Consider the following 25949-nt stretch of genomic DNA (forward strand, 5'->3'; position numbering starts at 1 on the left):
ATAGACAAGATTTGGAAACCACACAATAGATGACTAGATAAAGAAACTGATATAAATACACACAATGGAATAACTATTTGGCTATAAAAAAATATCTGAAAGCATGCAATCTGCCACTATGTGGATAGTACAGGAAGGGATCATGTCAGGGGAAGCTACTCAGGAAGAGAGGGGTCACACAAAGAATGATCTTTCCCTTATGTGGGATATAAAGAAGCATAGTAGGGAAAGGCCTATGGAATGGAGCTCACACTGGTGAAGAGATTTGGGGGAGAGGACTGGGGTTAGAGAAAGGAGTTGAGGTAGGGATGGGGTTCAGGGGAGAAGGATTTGGGGACAAGTGGAGGAGAAATGTTGAATCGTTGTATGCAAGAACACCTATCATTGACAGTAGATTACAATGGTAAAGGAGAGTAACTAAAATAAACAATTAAAGTCAATCAAAGGTTGTCAGAAAACACCTCAACTTAGCAATATTACATTCCTTTTTCCCCTCTTACCCTGCTTTTCTGCTGAGATTTTCACTCTCCTTGTGTTCCTAGCTGCTCCTCGCCTAGACCCTGGCCCACTGAGTTTGCCACAGTCCAGGATTCTATTATTTACTTCTGATAATCTAGAAGGGGATTTTTTGAACTGGCTGGTAGGCACAATTTTAAATCAACTGAAATAAATTGCTGAGTGCAGTTAAAATATGCTCTGACCAAGGGTCAAAGCAGTGGCACAAGCAGTAAGGCATCTGCATTGTGCGTGCTAACCTAGGACAGACAGAGGTTAGAACCCCCAGCGTCCCATATGGTCCCCCTAGCCAGGAGCAATTTCTTTCTTTCTTTTTTTTTTTTTGGTTTTTGGGCCACACCCAGCGTTGCTCAGGGGTTACTCCTGGCTGTCTGCTCAGAAATAGCTCCTGGCAGGCACAGGGGACCATATGGGACACCGGGATTCGAACCAACCACCTTTGGTCCTGGATCGGCTGTTTGCAAGGCAAACACTGCTGTGCTATCTCTCCGCCCCCCCCCTTTTTTTTTTTGCCGGGAGCAATTTCTGAGTGCATAGCCAGGAGTAACCCCTGAGCGTCACCGGGTGTGGCCCAAAAGCAAACAAACAAATTATGCTTTGACCAATAAAATGTGTCCGTTACTTTCATCTGAAATTTTAGTTACTGAATACCAAACAAACAATAACCTGTCTTCCTTGCAACAACAATAAAATACACAAATACTACTTGATTTTACACTCCTTTGATGAACACTTCCTGAATATTTCACCCACTCTAATTAATGTTCGAAATCCACTCTCCCAGTTTGTCAGCAAACAATTTCTTTTCCTTACTCTTCGGTTTTGTTTTGGAGGCCACTGGAAAACTCAGCAGTGCTCAGGGCTTATTTCTAGCTCTGTGCTCAGGGATCTCTCCTGGCAGGTGTCTTGGGGGACCATATGTGGTGCCAGAGATCAAACCTGGGTTGGCCACATGCAAGTAAGTGCCTTATCTGTTGTACTATTTCTCCAGTCCCAACATCACTTTCTTTACTGCTCTACTCCAACATCTTTTGGGGGTTTGTTTGTTTGTTTTTGTTTTGTTTTGTTATTTTTTTTAAATTTTTCCCTTTATTTAAACATCTTGGTTACATATATGATTGTGATTAGGTTTCAGTCATGTAAAGAACACCCCCCTTCACCAGTGGTTTTGAGGCCACACCAGTGATGCTCGGGGTTACTCCTGGCTATGTGCTCAGAACTCGCTCCTGGCTTGGGAACCATATGAGATGCCAGGGATCAAACCGCGGTCAGTCCTAGGTCAGCCGCGTGCAAGGCAAACACCCTACCGTCGCGCCACAGCTTCATCTCCTTCAACATCTATTTTATTTGACATCTCCGAGCAACTTTCCTAGACTTTCTGTCCGATTCTCACCCATTTCTCATATGCCCATGCCTCTTTCCTAAGCACCTAAAATCCCTCACACTGGTGCTGTGTAATCATTTCTGTGCATATTGTTTTGTGCAACCACTAAGAATACCTACTGGAATCTTCTCACCAAGTGCCACAACACCCAACCCTTACCAAATACAATCAAAGTAAGAAGAAAATGCTAGAAAAAGTAACTTCTGGGCATCTGATCTGAGTAATCACCTCCCTGACTGCTTTTCAATATTCTGTCCTTCCTGCCCCCTAAGAATTCTTCCACTCCCACTTCACCCCTCCCTGCCGAGCTGGATGGTGCCCTGCCATACTTCACATCAGTTCATCTCCCTCCCTCTCACAATAGGCCAAAGTACGTATCCAAAATCACCTCTAGGTCATAGGCAGCACTTTCTTTAAGATTTCTACAATAATAAGTGCTTGTTCCAATAAATAACATCTAAATAAATAAAACAATATAGACGTATGTATGAACACACATTCTCAAAGAGGATGTGACTTGTTACCTCGCTGGAGTGAAAACTGGCCCTTGTCATGGATGGGAAAAAGAATCTCAGACATGACAAATTCTGTGATTTCTCTCTTAAATTTGTTGTGACTGTGGGGGAATGTCTAAAAAGACTATTCCGAAAACAATATATGTGCACTTTGGCAAATAATATGGTCTTTACAGACAATGGACATTGCTCAGCTATTTAAAAACAAATAGAATCAGAGCCACAGAGATAGCATGGTGAGTGGAATACAACAGCTTGTACTCAGCTGAACCCTAGATCAATTCCTAGCACCACATATGGTGCCCAAGCAATGCAAGATGTAATCCCTGAGCACAGAGCCAGGAGTAAGCCTTGAGTACTGATAGCTGTGTTTCCACCTGCCCTCCAAAAAGGATGAAATTTTGCCAACTCAAACAACCTGAGCAGAAACTTGAAGGTATGCCTGTATGATCTAACTCACAGATGGAAGATAAACAAGATATGCACAAATATAACCAACATAAGCTCCTTGATAGAGAAGAAGAGCTAATAGTGGTGGATGGAAAGGGGGCGTGCGGTGCTATTTTCAGCTGTCCAGGAATAAAACTGATGGCCAGGGACACAGTGAACAATAATATTAATAATGAATCCTTGGGAAAGCAATCATGAAAACAATAATGGAAAAAGACAGTAAAAATTACAGGGGTCTCTTTAACTTTTCTTTCTTTCCCCCAAACTGCATTCCCTTTCTAGAAGTTCCTGTTTGAATGCCAATTTTTCTTCCAAACCATAAACACAGGTATTATTGTGAATTACATACAAAACAACTCCAGAATATTATCCCTTTCAAAACCTCAAACCCTGAAGGTCTAAACATCTTAAGAGGAAGAGCAGACCTGAATCAGATTTTTCTTTACACAAAAGTCAATTCAAAGTGAATCAAAGATCTTGAGATTAGACCCAAAGCCATAAAGTTTATTGAGGAAAATATAGGCAGAACACACCAAGATTTAGACCTCAAAGAAGTCTTCAATGATAAGATGCCAATGGCAAGGACTACAGAATCAAATCAGAATAAATGGGACTATATCCAACTATGAAATTTTTTTTATGTCAAAAGAAATACAGGCTAAAATTAAAAGACAGCTGAGTGAGAAAAAATAGTTGCACTTAACACATCAGATAAAGGTTTAATATCTACTAGGGTATACAAAATATTCACAAATATTCACCCCACAAAACCTAAAATCCCCATCAAAAAATGAAAAAAGAAGGCCGGAGCAGTGGCACAGCGGTAGGGTGTTTGCTTTGCATGTGGCTGACCCAGACGAACATGGGTTTGATCCCCAGCATCCCATATGGTCCCCCAAGCCAGGAGCAATTTCTGAGTTCAGAGCCAGAAGTAACCCCTGAGCATCACTGGGTGTGACCCATAAACAAAACAAAACAAAAACAAAACTCATAGTAAATGATTTTGTGAGGGATACATTTATGTATTTAAAATTGATGTATTATGTATTTACATAATTATGTAAATATATTATTCGATTCCACTTGCAGCAGAAAATCACTACTGGTCCACGATCACTACATATTGTCTTACGGGATCTAGGGTTATTTAGAATCTATAAGGGTGCCAAGGCTTGCTACCTGTGAGACATTCCTTTCTCTGCCATCTACTTCCCCTGTTATGCTCAAAGGAAGGTTTCCTTTATGCATGAAGATGGTCACATTAGCCCTAGAAGCCTGTGGAATCCTTAGTGACCTCTAAGACTCGATTACAGGTGGCTGTCAGGCCTGACCAGACTACTTCCAATGGCATGACACACTGCTTTAGAAAAATTCTGCAGGAAGAAGGTCCAAAGGTTTTGTGGCAAGAAGCTGCAGCTCCTATGTTTATATCCTCTCCCCAATATGGTGTAACTTTGCTGACCTATGAATATTCCAGCAATGATTCTACATTGATTTTAGAGGAGTGAAACACCTGGGATCAGAATCAGGTTTAAATTTTGAACTCACATTGCTTCCTCCCAACCCTGATATTGTCGGAGGCTATAAACTGACAGTCACGACATTTGCAAACATTGAAAATAAATTTGAAAATAAATAAATATGAAAATAAATGAGTTTGACTGAATGAAAATTAGAGTCATTTTCCTTAGACTAGGATTTTAGTCCCAAAGAAGTTACTGAAAAGCAATCTTAGTACTCAGAGTAAAGTGTTTCATGTATGTTTGACTCATTGGGAAACTGGGTGCATATTTACAGCAAAAAATACTGAAAGAATGATAGATTATCATAAATAGTCCATCTGACTTTAGGTTTTAAGGATGCTCTTGTTTTGTCTCTGGATTATATTATACAACTTTTATGTGTACACATTTTTGTAATGAAAAAAATTTTAAAGATATCTAATAACATACCGTTACTGATACCAAGATTATTAGGAAGAACCCCTTGTATTTTATAGCATTTTATATTTTGAACAAAGAAAAGTGAATCTAATTTTTCTGAGCCTCACCTCACCCATAATTGGCACACATTTGCTTTTAAATTCCACTTCATCTTGAATCATATATAAAAGTACTCTAATATTAAAATATTGAATTTTTATTTAATTTGTAATACTGTGCATAATGGTCAGAAGGCTATGTGTTTGGAAAGGAGCAAATACACTATTTTTAAAGCTTTTATTCAAAAAAAAAAAAAAAGACAGAACTGAATACCCAAGCCAAAGTCAAGACAAAAAATCATGAGACTCAAACTTTAATAATCAAGGCTTAAAATGGGCCCATTTGCTGGCAGGCTGGGGTACAGGGGGTGGTGGCCTGGGATGTACTCTGGAAATGTTGCTGGAGGGAGGTCAACACTGCTGGTAGATTAGGCTTGAGATATTGTATGTCTGAAACCCAACTAAGAAGAACTTTGTAAATCACAATGGTTTCAATAAAATATTTTTTAAATAAAATAAAATAAATAAAAAACCAGAGTGATAGTACAGCGGGTAGGGCATTTGCCATGCATGCAATTCACCAGGGTTCAATCCCTAATACCCCCATATAATCTTCTGAATGCAGAGTAGGAGTAACCCTGGAATACTGCTGGGTATGGCCCCAAAAAATAAACAAAAAAGGCCTGCTGGTTCTTATGAAGCAGCCAAACCCTTGCTGACACTGAGATTTGAGAAGTTTCTTTTTCAAAATCCTTAAAAGGGGACACACTAAGGGGTGTTCTTTTTTATAACTGAACCCCAACTACAAACATGTTTGAATCATGGGACTTAAATATAGTATTTAAAAAAAATTAAAAAATAAAAGGGACACAAGATAAAGACAGAAACAGAGCTTAAAAAAAAAAATCTCAACAACAGACCTGAACATAAGGTTCCGCTCACTGCTTAATGGGGCCATTCCTCAGCAGAAGGGCAATCTGGTAAAATGACAGATGTGCTCCGCATTGGAGGAGAATTCATACTTCTGTACCAGAACTGTTGATGTGTTCTGCTGGCATTCAGGGCTATTCAAATCTACTCACAAACAAAATGCGTCTTTTACATCTAGTCTCTGCTCAAACTCTAAAATTAGTATATCAAAGCAGGAAGCAAATGGTTCCAGAATGTTATCATAACAGTGTCCCCCAGCTTCCCATTGTATCTGGACCAGTCTTAGGTTGCTGTCTCTAACTGCTAAAAATAAAACGACTCCAGACCCTCTGAGTAAAATCAGTGTCAGTAACTGCAAGTGTCCCTTCTTGTGTCTAGGATGCTTTCTTTAACTCTTCTCTTCATCTTCTGACCCTCACTCAAATGACTCACAGGCAAGAGCCCGAAAAGTTTATATTCCAGTAGAAAGACAAATGTTAAAAAGTGTGAGAGGAGGCCGGAGCAGTGGCGCAAGCAGTAGGGCGTTTGTCTTCCACACGCTAACCTAGGATGGACCATGGTGCAATCCCCCAGCGTCCCATATGGTCCCCCAAGCCAGGAGCGATTTCTGAGCGCATAGCCTGGAGTAACCCCTAAGCATCACTGGGTGTGGCCCAAAAGCAAACAAACAAAAAAAGTGTGAGGTGTGTGTGGGGAGAGAGAAGGAGAATATTTCAAATGATGGAAGAACAGAACTACATAGGGACTACCATCATCTCCAATAGGAAACAAGAAGATTTTCATCTGAAACCTTAAGATATTTCTTCCCTTCCTTTTCCTCATCATCAACTGCCACTCCTGACATCTCAGTGCAAGCCAATGAACGGACTATAACATACCTTCTCCCACACCCTTCTCCCCAATATGCTTTGAAGTCAAGCTTCAAAAAGTGGAGGGTTCCCAGTTCTACTGTTAAGTAACATCACCCCAGGGATCCCATTTCTGGAAGAAAGGAAGGCACCTGCAGGTCCGTCCGTCCTTCCTTCCTTCCTTCCTTCCTTCCTTCCTTCCTTCCTTCCTTCCTTCCTTCCTTCCCTCCCTCCTTCCCTCCTTCCTTCCTTCCTTCCTTCCTTCCTTCCTTCATCCCTCCCTCTCTCCTTCCCTCCCTCCCTTACTCCCTTCTCCCTCCCTCCCTCCCTCCCTCCTTCCTTCCTGTCTTTGACCTCAAGGACGTTGCTAGGCAGTAGTGTCATAGGTAAAGATGCTCCATGCCAATGCTTGGTACAAAGCAAATGGACATTCTCCATTTAGACCAACTTGAGCACAAAGGTTCAGTGTTTGCTCTGAACTGAACGCCCAGGACATTCACTGCACATGAGCTCCTCTGGGACACTGCCCTTTACCTCAGCCTATTCCCAGCACACTCAGCCCATGCTTCCCTGCCTGTCAATGCTCTTCTCTTAGTTTGGAGCATCCTTGGATCCAATTTTCATTACTTTTCTAATAGTTTCACATTTAAAAGAGCAATTATTTAAAATGGAAAAAGAAAAAGTTCAGGGCCGGAGAGATAGCATGGAGGTAGGGCATTTGCCTTGCATGCAGAAGGACGGTGGTTCGAATCCCAGCAACCCATATGATCCCCCGAGCCTGTCGGGAGGAATTTCTGAGTGTAGAGACAGGAGTAACCCCTGAGCGCTGCCAGGTGTGACACACCCCCCCTCCCAAAAAAAAAAGGAAAGAAAAAAATCAAGAAAAAGTTCAGTGGGACAGTTGGGTTGGATACTCAAAAATGTCAGAACTGTAAAGAAACAGCTATGGCTCATGTGAATAGAGTCAGTATCTTAGGTCATAGCACAGCAATGTCAGCTCTTCTTTGAGGTTCACATGGTAAGGTCAAGATTTTAGCAGTCGGTACCGGAGCTCAGTGGTAGAATGTATAGTCAAAGACACAAAGAAACGTTCACTCTGGGGCCGGAGCAGTGGCGCAAGCAGTAGGGCGTTTGTCTTGCACAAGCTAACCTAGGACAAACTGTGGTTCGATCCCCCAGTGTCCCATGTGGTCCCCCAAGCCAGAAGCTATTTTTGAGCACATAGCCAGGAGTAACCTCTGAACTGAGCGTCACCGAGTATGGTCCAAAAACCAAAAAAAAAAAAAAGGAAAGAAAAGGAACTTTCACTCAATATATCGATACACCAATAAGAAATTCAAGCTCTTAAAATTAGCTGGTCCAGGACCCAAAACAAATGGCTCCACCAATGAAGGGAAAATTGAAGGATAGATAACTGTCCATTTTATCTTCTATATCTAGAAGATGATGCTCATTCAGTTGACCCGAGTTTAGAAAAGGCCAAATGAAACATAGATTCTCAAAGTTCAACTCTAGTCAAGGAGGGAGAGCTGGATCCCAAAAGAATCCAGACTCAGAAATAACCATGGAAGATGCTTGTACTGAACATTGAGGCATGGAAAACCTCAACACATGACACCAACAGAAATTAGAAATGGGGTCATTCTTTTTCCCATGCCCGTCCCCAAAGACAGTGGGCATACTATAAGCTCTGGAACCCAGCTGTTGCACAGAAATGGCTCCTGGATAGAGGTTATGGGGCACTATGGGGCATTATGGGGCACTACTCTCTTGGAGAGAGGGTATGGGGGACTGCCCTCATCTAAAACTAACAGAACAGTGCCAGGGCTATGCCCAATAATACCTGCCCACATGCTCTGACCTCACCCATCCTTATTCCCCTAGACTCCATGCGCGGTATATGGTAATACCGCATCCACTGACAGTATTAAGAGAATTTGGGGAAGGCCCCAAGTTGTAGATCTATCCTATTACGGGACAGCATCTGCATTTGAATGCCTCCAGATTTTATGAACGTCACTTCGCCTTCATCTACCAATCTAGTAATCTTAGATGCATCACACGGGACATATTTGTTTTACTTTGATAGAGGACCTTTTCATGTTTATGGCCCTCCTAGAGTCCATTTGGGTAACCCTAGAAGTTGGCAGGTCAAAAGGAACAGCCATGCCCGCTGTGTGACCCACGTCAGAAGAAGAGGAGCTTCCAGGACTAAGAGGTGGATCCCTCATCACTGAATAATCTGCCAGTGAGTGGACACAGGAAACTGAACAAAAATCTAGGGCTGGGATAGAGCTCATTAGGTTAATGCTTTACATAATCTCCAACTCATCCTAAGCTAGACGCCTAAGCACCACTCTGAATGAATCTCTAGATGTGGTCCTAAGACTACAGGAGTGTTTCTTGAATATCACCAAGTATGCCCCACCAAAAAAAAACATCTAATTGGAATAGATAAGAAGAAACAAATCAGGGGCTGAAGCAGTGGTGCAAGCGGTAGGGCATCTTCCTTGCACACACTAACCTTGGACAGACCTCAGTTCGATCCCCCGGTGTCACATATGGTCCCCCAAGCCAGGAGGAATTTCTGAACGCAGAGCTAGGAGTAACCCCTGAGTGTCACCGGGTGTGGCCCGAAAAGCAAGGGAAAAAGCATGAAAGAAAGCAAGGAAGAAAGCAAGAAAGAAAGCAAGAAAGATGGGCCCTGAGAGATAGCACAGCGGCGTTTGCCTTGCAAGCAGCCGATCCAGGACCAAAGGTGGTTGGTTCGAATCCCGGTGTCCCATATGGTCCCCCGTGCCTGCCAAGAGCTATTTCTGAGCAGATAGCCAGGAGTAGCCCCTGAGCACCGCCGGGTGTGGCCCAAAAACCGAAAGAAAGCAAGAAAGCAAGAAAGCAGGAAAGCAGGAAAGAAGGAAAGAAGGAAGGAAGGAAGGAAGGAAGGAAGGAGGGAGGGAGGGAGGGAGGGAGGGAGGGAGGGAGGGAGGGAGGGAGGAAGGAAGGAAGGAAGGAAGGAAGGAAGGAAGGAAGGAAGGAAGGAAGGAAGGAAGGAAGGAAGGAAGGAAGAAAGAAAGAAAGAAAGAAAGAAAGAAAGAAAGAAAGAAAGAAAGAAAGAAAGAAAGAAAGAAGAAAGAAAGAAAGAAAGAAAGAAAGAAAGAAAGAAAGAAAGAAAGAGAGAGAAACTCTGAGCCAGAGTTAAAATGAGAATCCTCCCTCCCTCCCTCAACATGGAGGTGGCCTTGTCTGCCTGTCCAGGTGACTATGCTGGTCAAATAGAAAGAGTGAGTGCTTTGTCACCAAACAAGGAAGCCAGCTCACAGTCCCACTCTGCCTGGGAGGTTAAACCTTATCCCTGGCATGACTGTGACCAATTCTGAGAGCCACGGTCTGAAAGGGGATACAAACAAACTGACATCAGCTTCGAGAAGGCGCAAAGATCACAATAATTAGACACAGTCCGTCATGAGAGACTGGCTAGCCAGGAGAAAGGGCAGGAGGGAGTAGGGTGTCAGGCTAGTTACCCACGAAATATGCAGAAAAACATTCATTCTGAAGGCCACATGGAAAGAAGTTTAGGCTACATATGTAGATGGTCCAGGGAGAGGAGCTGAAAAGCACAGTGGAACCCAGGCAGTGGAGGGCCATAGTGCCTCCATCTTGCTTGAGAAAAGTTCTGGAAGGAGGTGAGTTGTGAAGGATACTATGCTATAGAGACTTTAATGAAAGCTGGCTGGAACTGAAGGTGCTACTTTCGACAGTCCATATCACATGTATCATATTTGCAGGTACATAAATTATTTTATAGCTGCCCAAATTTTAAAGCATTTTTTTTCACTCAGTAAAACTCCCTGTGCCTCCTAAGTAACCTATGTTTCAAAGGCAGGAATGTGGTTCAGTGACAGAATAGAACATATGTCCTGCATGGGTAAGGCCTAGGATTGGATTACCCACCCCTAGGCTTCTATTGCACCCCTTTTTCCTAGGACCAATGGATGTAGTCCCTAATTTAAATAAAGGGCAAGGGGAGATAGTTCAAGCAATAGAAAAATCTATGTACTGGGGCCGGAGAGATATCATGGAGGTAAGGCATTTGCCTTGCATGCAGAAGGTAGGTGGTTTGAATTCCGACATCCCATATGGTCCCCTGAGCCTGCCAGGAGAGATTTCTGAGCATAGGGCCAGGAGTAGCCCCTGAGCACTGCCGGTTGTGACCCCCCCCCCCCACAAAAAAAAAAGAAAAAAATCTTTGTACTGAGCATGTAAAGGCCAATATTCTGATCCCCCAGAACCACTTTGTGCACCCCTTCACATACTACCCTAGGATTCCTATTAAATGAGTAAAACTCTCAAAGTGCTAGACCATCATAAAAGGTGCCTGACACATAAATGTGAATACATGGAGAGGAAGAAGCACCAGAGCTGTTTTCCTGGGTGTTTTTTTGTTTTTTTTTTTTTTTTTTTGAGTGTTTTTGTTGTTTTGTTTTTCCTGGTAAAGGATATATTTTGAGCAGTAATTCTTCATCAGTTTCAGAATGTATATCCACTCGTCACCCCACTCCTAACCAAGTTGGCTTCCTAAAATGACTCACAGTATCATCTTTAGGGTAGAGAAAGGAACCTCTGTTCCCCAAGTGTAAGCACTTGTCTCGACTGACAAGGGAAATGCTTGCCACCCCTACAGCCCATCTCCTGGATGCTAACCCCAAACCCTGTCTAAGAGCCCCAGTTCTGCACTTATGGGGGAGGCCACGCAGAAAGGGACTGCTTCCAGGAGCCATGAGTCTAGAGCTCCCCGTGGAAACCAAGGCCCAACTCTTGGAGGACAAGTAGAATGAATGTTTCACCGGCCTCTAGCACCAACGGAGACACTAGACTTTGAACAAACAGGCTTACCAGCGAGACCCCCATCCTGTAACTGGGGAGCACTCTGATCCCTTCCTTTCCCCAAGGATAATTAGAGAGGATAAGACCCCATATATAAAACAGAGGATAAATTTCCATTTCCTCTTTCTTTATTTATTTTGGTTTCTTTGGGTCACAGCCAGTGGCACTTAGGGGTTACTCCTGGCTCTGAGCTCAGAAATCATTCCTGGCAGGCTTGGGGGACCATATGGGATGCCGGGATTCAAATCTACTGCTGTGCCATCTTTCCAGCCCCCTCCATTTCCTCTTTAAAAAAATCATTATTTACCTCATGAAGGAGCAAATATTACAATTTGACCTTCTTGAGACTGATCAGCCAGGAGAAATGTACCCTAAGAGGCAGGGGACTAACTGTTAATATACATGCTCAGGAACTAGTGTACAATGATCCCTCTTTTTGAGACCTTAGTTTTTAAAATAATAATAAAAATAAAAATAAAATAATAATGGGCCAGAGCAATGGCACAAATGCCAAGGCAAATCACGCTAGCCTAGGATGGATCGCAGTTTAATCCCCCAAAGTCCTATTAGGTCCCCCAAGCCAGGAGTGATTTCTGAGTGCATAGCCAGGAGTAACCCCTGAGTGTTACTGGGTGTGGCCCAAAAACCAAAATAAAATGAAATGAAATAAAATAATAATGTTTACACTTATTTGGCTTAAAAAAGCATGCAGAGAAATGGAGCCAGGAATGAGGCCCACAACTGGACACAGCCTAAGCTTTTCGGAAATGATATTCAGAAGCCACCCTGCTGACTCCCAGGCAGAAAGAACACAATGAACCCTCCTTCTTCGGGATAAAGGGCCAAGGGATTGAGAAGGGGGAACAATGTGGAGCTGCTCAGCAGGACTCCATGGCAGTGACAAGTGCCCAAATCCAGTGTGTCCAGCCCCCCCACAGGCTTCCCTCTGCCTGGCCCAGCTCTTCATGGCTCAGGCAACTGACATCCATGGCTACTGGAAAACAAGATGAAAGTAACACAAGGGGCTGGAAACATAGTATGGAGGTAGGGTGTTTGCCTTGCATGCAGAAGGATAGTGGTTAGAATCCCGGCATCCCATATGGTTCCCCTGTGCCTACCAGGAGCGATTTCTGAGCCCAGAGCCAGGAGTAACCCCTGAGTGCTGCTGGGTGTGACCCCAAAACCAAAATAAATAAATAAAACGTGAGGAGCAGAGGTTTTGGAAATGGGGTATTCATACCTCCTACATTTAGGTTTCCTCATTGAAAATCAAAGAGCCTCAACAGTAAAGACATTAGAGAGTTGCTGGGAAGATCAGTGATTTAATTCATGCAAATCATAAGACTTTAATAAAAACCTGCCCTTCCCTGCATTAAAGGCCTAATCTAGGCACTAGATTCTCTACCTTGACTTCCCCCTCTGTCATCAAAACCAACTGTAATTTGAGAGCCATGTTGCTAAGCGATCATTCTGATGTGGTCTGTTTTCCTGGTTTTTTTTTTTAGGCCACACCCGGCGGTGCTCAGGGGTTACTCCTGGCTCTCTGCTCAGAAATAGCTCCTGGCAGGCACGGGGGACCACATGGGACACCGGGATTCGAACCAACCACCTTTGGTCCTGGATCGGCTGCTTGCAAGGCAAACGCCGCTGTGCTCTCTCTCCGGGCCCTGTTTTCCTGGTTTTAAAAAAGATTATCCAATAATTTTTTTTGCAACTCAAATAATGTGTTTATTGAATATTGTCACTTTTAAAATCTTATTTCTCTCTTTACTACCTTATTATAAATTGAACAACTTGAGACATTTTTTTTTACCAGTATATGTACTTTGAACTATATTTACCTCATTAACTTTGGGAACATCATTATGGCTTCTCTATTATGAAGAAAATATAATGCATACGTCAGAGGGGAAATATGTTCAGCTGAGCCTTAAAAGAAGAAACATAAGAGCCTGATTGAATAACTAAAGTAAAGAGGGGGCTCAATTATCGAATGGGGTATCCAATAATCAATACAGATAGCCTCACCCCCTTTCCAAATCTAACGCCACTACAAGCTTCCATCTGAGTGGTGGGGAGTGGTATATGAAGAAGGATCACAAATATCAGTAACTTGTGACCTGATAATAAAGAACTAAAGCAAGTGCCTTGAAATCTGACACCAGCACTTTAATATAGGCTTGCTCTGTTTTATAACATTAAGGATTAGCTCCAACTTCTATTTCATGCTACATGAAAGCACAAAGCATGAACTGAATTTTTTTGAGAGAGCAATTTGGTACTTCTTATAAGACCACTTAAATGTCTGGTGAGAAGATTTTTCAACTTTTAAAAAAAGACATGCCAGTTGGAAAATAATAAAATAATAAAAAGAATCCAGTTTTTAAATGTTGGATCAAGGGACCAGGCACAAGCTGGTTTGATCCCTAGCACTGTCCATTATTATCTCCTGAGCACTGCCAGCTGTGTTTTTTTTTTTAAATAAGCTAAAAAAAAAAAAAAACCCTAAAAATAGGGGCTGGAGCAATAGCACAGTGGTAGGGCACTTGCCTTGCATGCAGCTGACTTAGAACAGACCTGAGTTCGATAGCTGGCATCCTACATGGTCCCCCAATTCAGGTGCGATTTCTGAGTGCATAGCCAGGAGTAACACCTGAGCATCACGAGGTATGACCCAAAAACCAAAAAATAAATAAATAAATAAATAAATAAATAAATAAATAAATAAATAAATAAAAATAAAATGAACAATACTAAAAGCTGTATAAGTAATGGGGAGAGAGAATACAAGATACTGCACTTCTGTTATAATTTTTGCTGCTTGCATTCTGCACAACAAATATTTTATACGAGGATAAGCATATAAAATAGAGGGGCTCAGTTCTCATAAGGTGAAAAAATGACTACCCAAGGAAGGTAGATGCAGGCATAACATCTTGAGGTCACTGTATAGATTAAGATTTGGTCTGAAAGTCAAATTATTAAAAAGAAAACAAAGTGAATATTCTTCCATCCCCACTTCTAACCAATGGGAGAGATAGGAACTCGATCATCTAACCAATCAGATATATCAGAACTTGATCATAGGGTGGGAGAGATAGCTCAGTGGTAGGGTTGCCTTGCATGCAGCCAACCTGGGATAGACCTGGGTTTGATTCCCAGCACCCCATATGGCCCCCTGAGCCTGTCAGGAACAATTTCTGAGAGCAGAGCCACCAGGTGTGACCCCCCTCCCCAAAACAAAACAAAAGAACTTGATCATCTAACCAGAGAGATCTGAATTCTATACTTCACAAAGTCGAACTACAGGGCAACATATGAGGCCCACTGACAAACGGTTAAGAACAAAGATTGGTGGTGGAGACTCTATGGACACAAAAATCCTTTTGACAGATGTAGAGGCATGTGGGCATTCAGCAGCCAATCCCACCAGCCCTGCAGAGGGCTGAGGCCCAAGTGAATAGGGGAGTCAGAAAAGCTGATTCAAACCAGCCCTGGGGAATCTGCCATCTAACAGGGCACAGCCAACATGGTTCAAAAGTTCATAATAAGGGATTTGGCAGAAATGTCTCAGAGGAAAATCATTTTATTTCTCTCCCTGGCCTCAATAAAAAGTAGCCTGTTGCCACATATGCATGTGCTGTCTGGTAGACGGCATTGAAGTGTGTCAACAGAATCATAACTGTGAAAGATAAAATGGAGAAAACAGAAAAAGCAAGGGCTGAACAGGAAGAAAATGAGAAATGAAAGGTTGACAGGCCAAACCCATGCCTAGATGCGTGTAGCTGAGATGAAGAGGAGGTGCAGGACATTATGAACATATTTAAGTCTCTGAAGAAAGGTAAGGAAAAGTCAAGACAAATGCCTCTAGACTGAACAGAAACCAGGTTTAAGAACAGCTGCAAAAAGGTCAAAGGCCCCTGAACATCTGAGTAGAATATCTATACTCGAAAGGAGGAGCTCAGACTGCTGTTGCTATTTCTGCATTCAAAGTAGAATCACATGTTTGAATCAGGAGAGATTTATTACACATGGTATTGATTATTTTCTCTCCTAGTTTCTCCCATGTGAAACAAAAAAAGGGGAGGAAACCCTGCAGTCATAAAGCACACATTCTCCATGCTGGAACCCTGGGCTGAGAGGCTCAGGAAAATAAAGGTTGGTGTCCAAACATTTTGAGAAAGAGAGAAAAGACACAGCAATGAGATCAGATCTAGTGAGCGCTGCCTGGCTCCTGTACGGTCAGAAGCCCTTGGAAAATAGAGGTGGGGAGAAAATAGCTAAGAAAGCTCAGCTTTTGATTTTCCCAGGAGTGTCTCAGACACAAAGGGCCTCCTTTTTTTATTCCTCCCTCATATCCCCAATTCCCTTAAATTTCCCCTGCAGATGGCCAACCCAATAAAGTCCCACTCACACCCTGAAACTTCAACCTGATCCTGGGCATGGCAGAAGATACTGAAGAAATTTTCTGATTATTCCTAAGGAAATCAGATATTAGTCTCTTCTTACCAGTGGCTTTCTAGATTCAAGTGTCCAGGGACTTGCTTCATATAAAACTAAGCCAAGCCTTCCTAAGACCATCTAGAGGCAAGAGATGATACAGGTGTAGGCCACTTGCCTCGCATGTGACCAATCCAATGTCATCATACAGCATGTAGGTCACTTGCCTCACATGTGACCAACCCAATGCAGTACCCAAGCATCCCATATGATCCCCAAAGCACTGTCAGGTATGATTCCTGAGCACAGCCCCAGAAGTAATACCTGCACTGCTAGATATGGGGAAGGAAGGAAGGAAGGAAGGAAGGAAGGAAGGAAGGAAGGAAGGGAGGGAGGGAGGGAGGGAGGGAGGGAGGGAGGGAGGAAGGAAGGAAGGAAGGAAGGAAGGAAGGAAGGAAGGAAGGAAGGAAGGAAGGAAGGAAGGAAGGAAGGAAGGAAGGAAGGAAGGAAGGAAGGAAGGAAGGAAGGAAGGAAGGGACATGAAGTATATAAATACTGGAAGACAAATAAGTATATCAACCCACTGAAGAAGTCTGCGCACTGTCTGAAACCAAGACTTGAGAAACAAGCCTGAAGTCCTGGGGGCACCATGAACCCATGACCCAGAGACACAGAATTTCCCTGAGGGAAGGTAGTGAGGAAAGTCTTAAGGTTCTGGAGGACTGGTGTACACATAGATCATACTAACACAAAAGGGAATTAGAGAGATCTTACGGTCTTTTTGTGGTACTCTATCAGAATAAAATTTCTTTCAAATATAAATAGATCTGTGAATGAATGTTCAAGACTTGAAATAGTATCTGAATTAAAAAAATGTAAGGAGAATATATAGTACAGTTTAACCCAGAAGATGAATAAAGTCAGCAAAATCAAAGACCAACATTTACCCATGGTTTCAGGAATTATTCAAAATGTTTACAGGGGCTTTCTACTTTACTTACTTCTCCCAACAACACTATACACCTCAATATTCTCCTATTCTCATTTTACAGAAGAGATCGGGTAATTTGTCCAAAGATACAGATCATGGTGTATGACCTTCTTGATGAGGCAATGGATCCTATTTGCCAGAATTTTGTTGAGGATCTTTGCCTCTGTGTTCATCAGGAATATTGGTCTGTAGTTTTCTTTCTTTTTTTTTTTTTTTTTTTGCAGCATCTCTGTCTGGTTTTGGTATCGTAAAAACTATTTGGGAATGTTCCTGATTCATCAGTTCCATAAAAGAGCCTGAAGAGGATTGGTAGAAAGAAGTTCCTCTTGAAAGGTTTGAAAGAATTCGTTAGTGATTGCTGAGACACAGAATAAGAGACAGAAACAAGACAGTCTCCACAATAATGCCTGAGTCTATAGTCTATAGATTCTACTTTCTCACTGACAACTGGAGCAACATCTTCAAGTCCACAAGAATTCCTATATCACTTTTGCAGGATATTTTTGTATTTTTTTGTAATGATGACACCCTGTCCCCCATTACCTATAAGGAAACCAACCTGTATATAAGTTTCATGCCCTACAAGCAATTCATGTTCTGAATCTCCCTAGATTTAAAAAATTCTTTACACGGCTTCCTTGAGATGGCTCAAAATTAGAGAACTTGCTTAGAGAAGGGAATTCTGGGTTTGAAACCCAGTAACATATGGTCCCCAGAGCCTTACTAGAAGTAAACCTTGAGCACCAAGTGGAGGGTTGGTGGGCTAGAGTAACTTCTCATCACTATCAGGTATGAACCATAAAAGCAAAAGACAAAAAGAAATCCTTAAGTCATATCAGTAACAGTTACCATATTTTACCTCATTATTATCACAGATTTCATGCCTATAAAAAGACAAGGTAGATTTCAACCATTATATCATTTTTTTAGATGTTACAAATTCATTTTTAGAATTAAAAAAATAGTGCAAATATTATGTGGTAAAATACAGCAAGAGTCTATTATGGTTAAATTTAGACTTAAGAAGCAGTAATACATATCATAAACTGTAGGATTCTAATGGCTACAATAATAAGACACTTGTCCCAAAATGTTGTGGACAAGCTCTGTCTCACCACCATTGAGAAGGGAAATGTCACTTCTGGATAAAATGGCAATGACTGCAAAAAATACAACAACACCCAATTGTTCTTTTAAAAATGTCTTAAACAATAATCTTCATTCATGATATATTGTTAAAACACCAACCCCAATGATCCCAACCTGAAAAGGAAAAAGATATTTAAAAATAAATAAATTCTGTTTGATGAGCGTAGTGACATTCATATTCATATTCAAGCCTATTTGTAATATCTTGGCTCTATTTCATCATTACTATAGGATTGTGTAACTCATCAATGATTTACAATTTTAGTTCTCCCCAAATGCTTTACTTATAGGATATACCACTTTGTAACCAAAAAGAGTCTTTAAGAAACTACTTTAGTCATATCTGACATGCCATTGGAGCAGGAAACAGAATGGCCAACCCAATTCCATTCTTATTTCTTACTATTATTATTATTATTATTATTATTATTATTACCCTACATTCCCAAAGGAAAAAGAAATCAAACTTGATAATATTAGTTCTGCCCACTCCCCACACCCACCTCCATTGAGTGACTTCCTCCACTTTTCCTAAACCTTTAAGAAAACTCCCTGCAGACCACAGAGAATGACTCAGGGATTGGACAACCTAGTATGCCTGGAGCCCAGAGCTGGTCTTATGCCAGAAAACTTGAGGTAAGGTCTCCTCATATTTAGACCAAGGCTTTTCCTTTCCATTTCCCCCATATTTTGCTGGGCCTACGCAAACGACAACAACTGCCACTCTAACACCACATTTTAACTGTATTTCTTTAACTCTTATCCTTAATAACAAAAAAAAAACAAAAACAACTAAATTAGAGCTTACTAAACCTTCAGCTAGGGCTTTAATGAGTTCATTGGTGATTCGATTCAATATTTTTCAAAAATACACTTGCTACTGAACTTTTTCTTCTTTCCTTTCTCTTCCATCTCTTTAGTTTTTCTTTCTATTTTTTAATAACTTTGCCTTTGTTCTTCCTGAAACAGATGTATTATGATCAATTGTGTCAACTATGTGATGTATTTTCTTTAAATAAATTAAAAAAAAAAAAAAAGCTTCCTGCAATATTTACTCTAAGACCTTTAAAGGTAAGCATTATCTCCATTTTACCAGTTAGTGTCCTCAGAAAATGCTGGACTTCCCCAGAGGACCTGTCACCATGTCTCATGGCTTTCTGCCTTTTTATTTTGGTGACCAAGATGTAGTGATGGTCCTAGCTCAATCTGCCTAATACATGTAGGGCCCTATTATATTACTTTATTCTTTTGGTTTGGGACCCATATTACAGAGCCCAGGGGACTATGAAGTGTTGGTGTCTAATCTGCTGACATGTGTTTAGGCCCACTGAGCCATTTCTCCAGCCCATTACTTTTCCAATTGAATTATTCAGACCAGTTCCTACCATATTGGACCAGTTCACAGTGAGGAACTTAGTATTTTACAAATCATGGATCTTTTAGTTGTTATTAAAGAGAGTCACAATCTAGGCTGAGTCTATTTTTTTTTTAAATGACTTCCAAACATCCCTTGATGTTTTGGAAGGAAATAAAGCCCAAATCTGCCAGATCTTGTCATCATGTCAAATAAGCACCTTAAGTTTACAGAGATGTCTCTAAATGCCTACTATGTATTTAAGATCAAGGATTTCTTTAATTCGTTGAGGAACTTCTCAGTTGGAATATAAAAAGACCAAAGACTTACTTAATAGAAATAGAATACTTAACGAGCTTGTGATAAATAATAACAATACAACTTTTCTATTACTTAGAACTAAGACCTGTAACAGTCTTTCATTCTGACCAAAACCAGAAACATCTCAACAATGTAGTATTATGGTATAGTAACTATATTTCCTTCATTCTCTGAACTAGCAAATGCAATCAGAGGTATTAAACTTTACCTAGCATCATACTGAACACTGGCAGAGCAGAGACTAGATCTGTAAAATCATCCTATAGGCTGTATCTCCAACCCCAGGTGAACAAATCTAAAGCAGTCACTGCACAAAATAATCCAGACCAGGCTGAGATTGAAACACGGGTATTCTGTCAATCTTCTACCTCATATCAAGATGGAGTTGCCTGCCAGAATGGTCGTTTTTTCTTGAATACAAAGACCACCCCCAAGTGGGGGTGGGGGGGAGTAAGGACAGATAGCTCAGGCTCTCATGAGCCAGTCCCACCCAGATTTATATGTAAGACAATCACTGTTTGAGGGTAAAACCAAGTTGTAAACAAATAGATGCAAAGGAACCAGGGAAGATCTTTGTTTTGGGTAAAATAAGGCATGACCTAACATAGATTCATATCTGTCTTTCACTCAAGCCCATCTTAGCTGGGACCCCCAGATCATAAATCTTCAAAAAACGACAACAATTTACACTTAAGCCATATAACAATTATGCAAGATGTAAAGAAAAAGCAGGAAGAAATCAAAAGTTGTCCAAACCAAGCCCTGTAAAATTTCCTCCTCCACACACCATTCATCAGGCAATTCTGAGCCCTTGGATGAAAGACAGCATCTCATTCAAAGGCCTAGCAAACATGGATATCTGATCTGCAAACCCAAAACAGATCAAAGTCACATGACATGAATAAATACTATGTCAGGAAGTAACAGGTGTGGAGCAGAGAGAGAGGAAAAGATGAAAAGACAAGAGTGACTAGCTCTATACCCCCAAAGTATCCCTTTAAAAGATCACTTTGCTCTTAGCATTCATTCCAAAGCCTTAGGATACTCCAACTTTCTTTTAATATTTAGAGCCAATCACATCCTCGCTAAGATTTAGCAATCTGATCCATAACTGATGTGGGAAAACCCCAAACAATCCTTCCCAGCTTAGAGGACTGCTTTGCTTAAAAGCTTGGTAGATCCAAACTGACATAAAACTCAGTTATAATTAACTTTCTAAAGGTTCTGATAACTGAGAGCTTTGGGAGTTTTTGAATTCTTATCATTTAAGTAACCTTGGTCTATTTACATTTCCTTCTGTCTGCTTGGTGAGTAGAAGAGGAGCAGGAAGCTGCTTAGTCAGCACAAAAGAAATTACCATGATTAAAATTAACCAGGTAATGGCCAGAGCGGTGGCACAAGCAGTAGGGAATTTGCCTTGCACACGGCTAACCTAGGAGGGACATCAGTTCAATCCCCTGGCATCCCATATGGTTCTCGAAGCCAGGAGAGATTTCTGAGTGCAGAGCCAGGAGTAACACCTGAATGTCACCGGGTGTGCCCCCCCCCCCCAATTAACCACTTGAGGACCTTCAGAAGTTATCAGTCCACTTACAACCCAGATAGACTTGACTGCAGTGGCCTGAAAATCACCTTGGCAAATTATAATAAAAAGAGCACAGGCCCGGGTACCATTACACAACAGATTGTACAGGGTAAAGGATTCCTAACACTCCATTTGTAGACAATGGAAATAAGAGGAACAACACTTTGCAAAGTGTTCATCAATCAATCTGTGTTTAACAAACCATTCACCTATCCGGTCTTTAAAAAATATAAATAGTGGGCCGCTGGAAAGATAGCACAGCTGTAGGGTGGTTTGCCTTGCAAGTAGCTGACCCAGAACAGATGGTGGTTCAAATCCCGGCATCCCATATGGTCCCCAGAGCCTGCCAGGGGTGATTTCTGAGTACAGAGCCAGGAGTGACCCCTGAGTGTTGCTAGATGTGGCCCCAAAACCAATCAATCAATAAAGTTTAAAAAATAATTTAAAAATCAAGCAACTTTTCCATGTGGGCAACCTCTTAGCTAGATGAGGGGTGTCAGTATTTCACTTGAAGATACAGAAGAAGGGAAATCCACTCTTTGCTTTGATCTTAGCAATATAATTAATTAAATTACGTGCTGGTAGATGAAGGGAGGGAGAAGAGAGCCAAAAGTGTCCCTTGGGGAGTGGACAATGGAACGCGCTTCCTTGGCTCCATCGCCCCAATCCTGAGATGCTGTTACATCTCAGACAAAGCCCCAATACCCGACCAAGGGGGTCTGGGTTGGACGGTGGTGGAGGGTCTCCCAGCTGCAATGGCAGGCCTGCTGACATGTTGGGGGGCTCCCCAGGGGTTAATGGGAAAGGAACCCCCAGACAGCAGCGCTCCTTTGTGGCTCTCGCTTGGGCCAGAACAGCAGAAAGGAGACAATGAGAGTCTGTGCGCAGTTGCGCGCCGATTGGCTGGGCCTGTCGCTCTTTCCACCACCACCACCCCCAAACCCCTTGATGTCACGGGCTTGGAATGCAGCAGGGAGGAAGGAAGGAGGGAATCTGAGGAGGGGGGACGCCTCTCTCATGTCTCTCCCAGACCAGAAGTCCCCAAAGATTAAAAAAAAAAAAAAAAAAAAAAAAACCAAAGCACTCACAGCCTTGGAAAGGAAGAATTTGCTAAGTAACCAAAATACCCAAAGAAAGCTCCAACCTGTTTGGGCCAAAAGGACCTCAATCAAACCCAAGCTGAACCCCAAAAAGACATCCATCCTTGCAGAAGCCAGACTTTGCTAGGGCCCTTGCCGACTTCTCGGGGTTTTCTTGCAAAAAAAAAAAAAAAATCTAAACCCAAGGGGCCCGGAGCGGTGGCGCAAGCCTTGCCTGCGCTAATCTAGGTTTGATTCCCAGGGGGGTCCCATAGGGTCCCCCCAAAACGAGGAGCGATTTCTGAGCATATAGCCAGGTCTAAACCCCTTGAGCATCACCGGGTATGACCCCCCTAAAAAAACAAAAATAATAAAAATAATAATAAACTGAACCCCAACTTAGAACACTCCGAAAAAAAGGGGTGCGCTCTGGCTTTTGTCTGGGTTCATTGGGGAGGATCAGAAGAGACGGTTAAAGAGCCCCGAGGCCTGGAAGGGTCCCCTAGCAGCTCGACTCTTCCTCCTCCAGTGATCCCCAAGATTAGGGAGACTCCCAGGTGGCCCCCCAAGAGGGGAAGAAGCAGGGAACAATGGAGTGGGGCAGGAAAGGAGGCTGGAGCCGGGTCTGGCCAACTTTTGCACGCAGCTGGATCTGCATCAGGGAGCGGATGGAAAAAGTGGGGGGCCCTGAGGGGGTCCCCCAGACCAGCTGCAGGGTGCACCCTAAAAGTAGGGGGTCAGCAAGAGCACCCCCTTTTCTTAGGGGTGAATTCTACACCAGTCCCACACTTGGAGGGGAAGCTTGAGGGACCCCCAAAACCAAAGATTTCCACCCCCCATCCCTGGGGATTGGGTTTGAGTTTGGGGGGGTCGCGCATCACCTCGCACTCCGCACCCCTTCCCCTGATTGCATGCGGCCCACCTTGTTCTTGACCTCGGCCGAGAGCCCGTAGGAAGGGCCCTTGTTGAAGTGGGTCATGGTGGCGGCGGAGAGGCTTCTGATGCTGCTGCTGCTGCTCGGCTCTGGAGCTTCCCGCAGCCCGGACGGACGGACGGACAGGCGGACGGACAGACAGACAGACGCGCGCTTGCACGGGGCGGTGCCCAGGCGACTCCGTCCGTCCGGTCCAGCTGCAGCCTCCCGGGCAGCATCCCAGCGCTAGACACGCCCCTTTTCCCGGGCTCGCAGAGATTGGCCCGCGAGCCGACCAATAAGAGAGTGCCGTCTCCCTCTAGCCACGCCCCCGCCTTCTTTCTGTGACCAATGGAAGAGCGCCGCTAGATCTCTCGCCCCGCCCTCTCCCGCTAGAGGCGGGCAGACCTCTGTCTCCGTCTCGCACCACAACCAATAGAAAGCCGCCGTCCACCTTTTGCCCCGCCCTCTTCCGCCCTACGGCCAATGAGGGAACGCCTCCTGTTTTCTAGCCCCGCCCCTGCCCACTAAGGGGCGGGGCGCCGCCTCTCTTTTTCCTTCTCGCCCCCTGCAACCAATGGGGAGCCGCCGCTTCTCTTTCGCCCCGCCTTCTTCAGCGAGGAGGCGGGGCGAGGCCGCCCCTCCTGCGACCAATGGGAGAGAGCCACCTCCCCTCGCCCCGCCCTCTCCCTGAGCGACCAATAGGGAAGCGCCGCCTGCCTTCTCGCCCCGCCCTCTCCCGCTAGGAGGCGGGGCGTCGCGCTTCTAGCCGCAGTGGCCGGTCGACGGGGCAGGATGGAGGGTCTGGCCAGTCCGCAGGAGCACCCCAGGCTGGGCGCCTGAGTCAGCGGGACTCGGTCTGAATGTCTCCCAGTGCTAGCTCCTGGAGTCTGGGGGCGTGCAGGGTTTGGTGGGTGGTTCCCTGGGTCGACGCCAGTTCCTCCCTCCTTCCCCTGCGCCCCAGCATCCTTGCCCTGATTCTGCTAGGCCCACAATCTAGGTCTCTCTGTCTCTCTGTCTCTGTTTCTCTGTCTCTGTCTGTCTCCCTCTCCTCTCCCCCTCTCTGTCTCCTCTGTCTCTTTTCTCTCCTTTTTCCTCTCCTCTGTCTGTCTTTCTGTTTGTCTCTCCTCTTCCCTCTCATCTCTCCTCTCCTTTCTTCTCTCTCATCTCTTTCTGTCTCTCTCCTCTTCTCTGTCTCTTTTTCTTCTCTCTCCTCTGTCTCTGCCTCTTCTCTGTCTCTATCTCTGTCTCTCTTTTCTCCTCTCTCTGTCTTTCTCCTCTGTCTCTGTCTCTCTCCTTTACTCTGTCTCCTCTCTCTCCTCTGTCTCTTCTCTCTCTTCTCTTTCCTCTCTCTCCTATCTCTCCTCAGTCTCTCCTCTGTTTCTGTTTCTCTGTCTCTGTCCTTCCCTCTCATCTCTTCTCTTTCCTCTCTCTCCTCTCTTCTCTCTCTCCTCTGTCTGTCTCCTCTGTCTCTGTCTCTCTCCTATTCCCTCTCATCTCTCTCCTCTTTTTCTCTCTGTCTCGCTCCTCTTCTCTGTCTCTCTGTCTCCTCTCCTCTCTCTCCTCTTTCCCCTCTCACCTCTCTTCTTCACTCTTTCATCTTTCCTCTCCTCTCTCTGTCTCTCTCCTCTTCTCTCTCCTCTTTTCTCTGTCTCTGTGTGTCTCTCTCTTTCTCTTTCCGCTACCCTCTCTCTTTAATCTTGAGTCCTCATCCAGAGACCTTGAGAGAGAGAGAGAGAGAGAGAGAGAGAGAGAGAGAGAGAGATGTATACAATTGAGGCCTGAAGCAGCCTCCACCATTTCCTGCTACTGATTCTTTTCTTTCCTGATCTCTCATTTGATAGAGAGGGAGGAGTGAAATTGGACTTTCACCACTCAGCCCCAAGTGCTTTAAATACCTTTTGGCAGATTTGTTTTTTCTCCCGCAGACCATAACTAGGTAACATGTCTCTGGGAGGAGTGAGAAGGTCCAGATATCTGAAGCTCCTCACCCGAAGCTGCAGCCTTTTGCCAGGCCTGTCCCTGTGCACACCTAAGACCATTTCCATCAGAGAAGCTCTTATGTGCGTTTTGCTTATCAGAACTCAGAGGCTACCAGAAGACATGGTGGAACTTACAGAGAAGGATTGAGCCACTTTGGGTCAGAAACCAATATGGCAACTTGTAAAGAAACTAGACAGATGGGCCAGAGTGGTAGCACAGCGGTTGGGCATTTGCCTTGCATGCAGGACACAGGACAGACCCAGGTTTGATATCCCCAAGCCTGCTAGGAGTGACTTCTGAGCACAGAGCCAGGAGTAGCCCCTGAACACCGCCAAGTTTGACCCAAAATTGGACGGATGGAAGGAAGGAAGGAAGGAAGGAAGGAAGGAAGGAAGGAAGGAAGGAAGGAAGGAAGGAAGGAAGGAAGGAAGGAAGGAGAGAGAAAAAAGAAAGAAAGAAAAACAGACGAAAGAAAGAAAGAAAGAAAGAAAGAAGAAAGAGAAAGAAAGAAAGCAAGAAAAGAAGGAAGGAAGGAAGAAAGAAAGAAAGAAAGAAAGAAAGAAAGAAAGAAAGAAAGAAAGAAAGAAAGAAAGAAAAGAAAGAAAGAAAGAAAGAAAGAAAGAAGA

The 25949-nt window shown here is 43.5% G+C and overlaps 1 protein-coding gene across 1 annotated transcript in view; it reads right to left on the reverse strand.

The window, feature by feature from the left end:
- Nucleotides 1–23565, reverse strand: part of CNN3 (calponin 3) — a 42123-nt gene extending 18558 nt beyond the window's left edge. The window contains exon 1 of the mRNA XM_049765774.1: nt 23350–23565. Within this exon, the coding sequence (XP_049621731.1) occupies nt 23350–23406 (57 nt within the window). The 5' untranslated portion in view covers nt 23407–23565. The remainder of the gene's footprint in view (nt 1–23349) is intronic.
- Between the last annotated feature and the right edge of the window lie 2384 nt (nt 23566–25949).

Source organism: Suncus etruscus, chromosome 19, assembly GCF_024139225.1.
Source record: "Suncus etruscus isolate mSunEtr1 chromosome 19, mSunEtr1.pri.cur, whole genome shotgun sequence".
NCBI lineage: Eukaryota > Metazoa > Chordata > Mammalia > Eulipotyphla > Soricidae > Suncus > Suncus etruscus.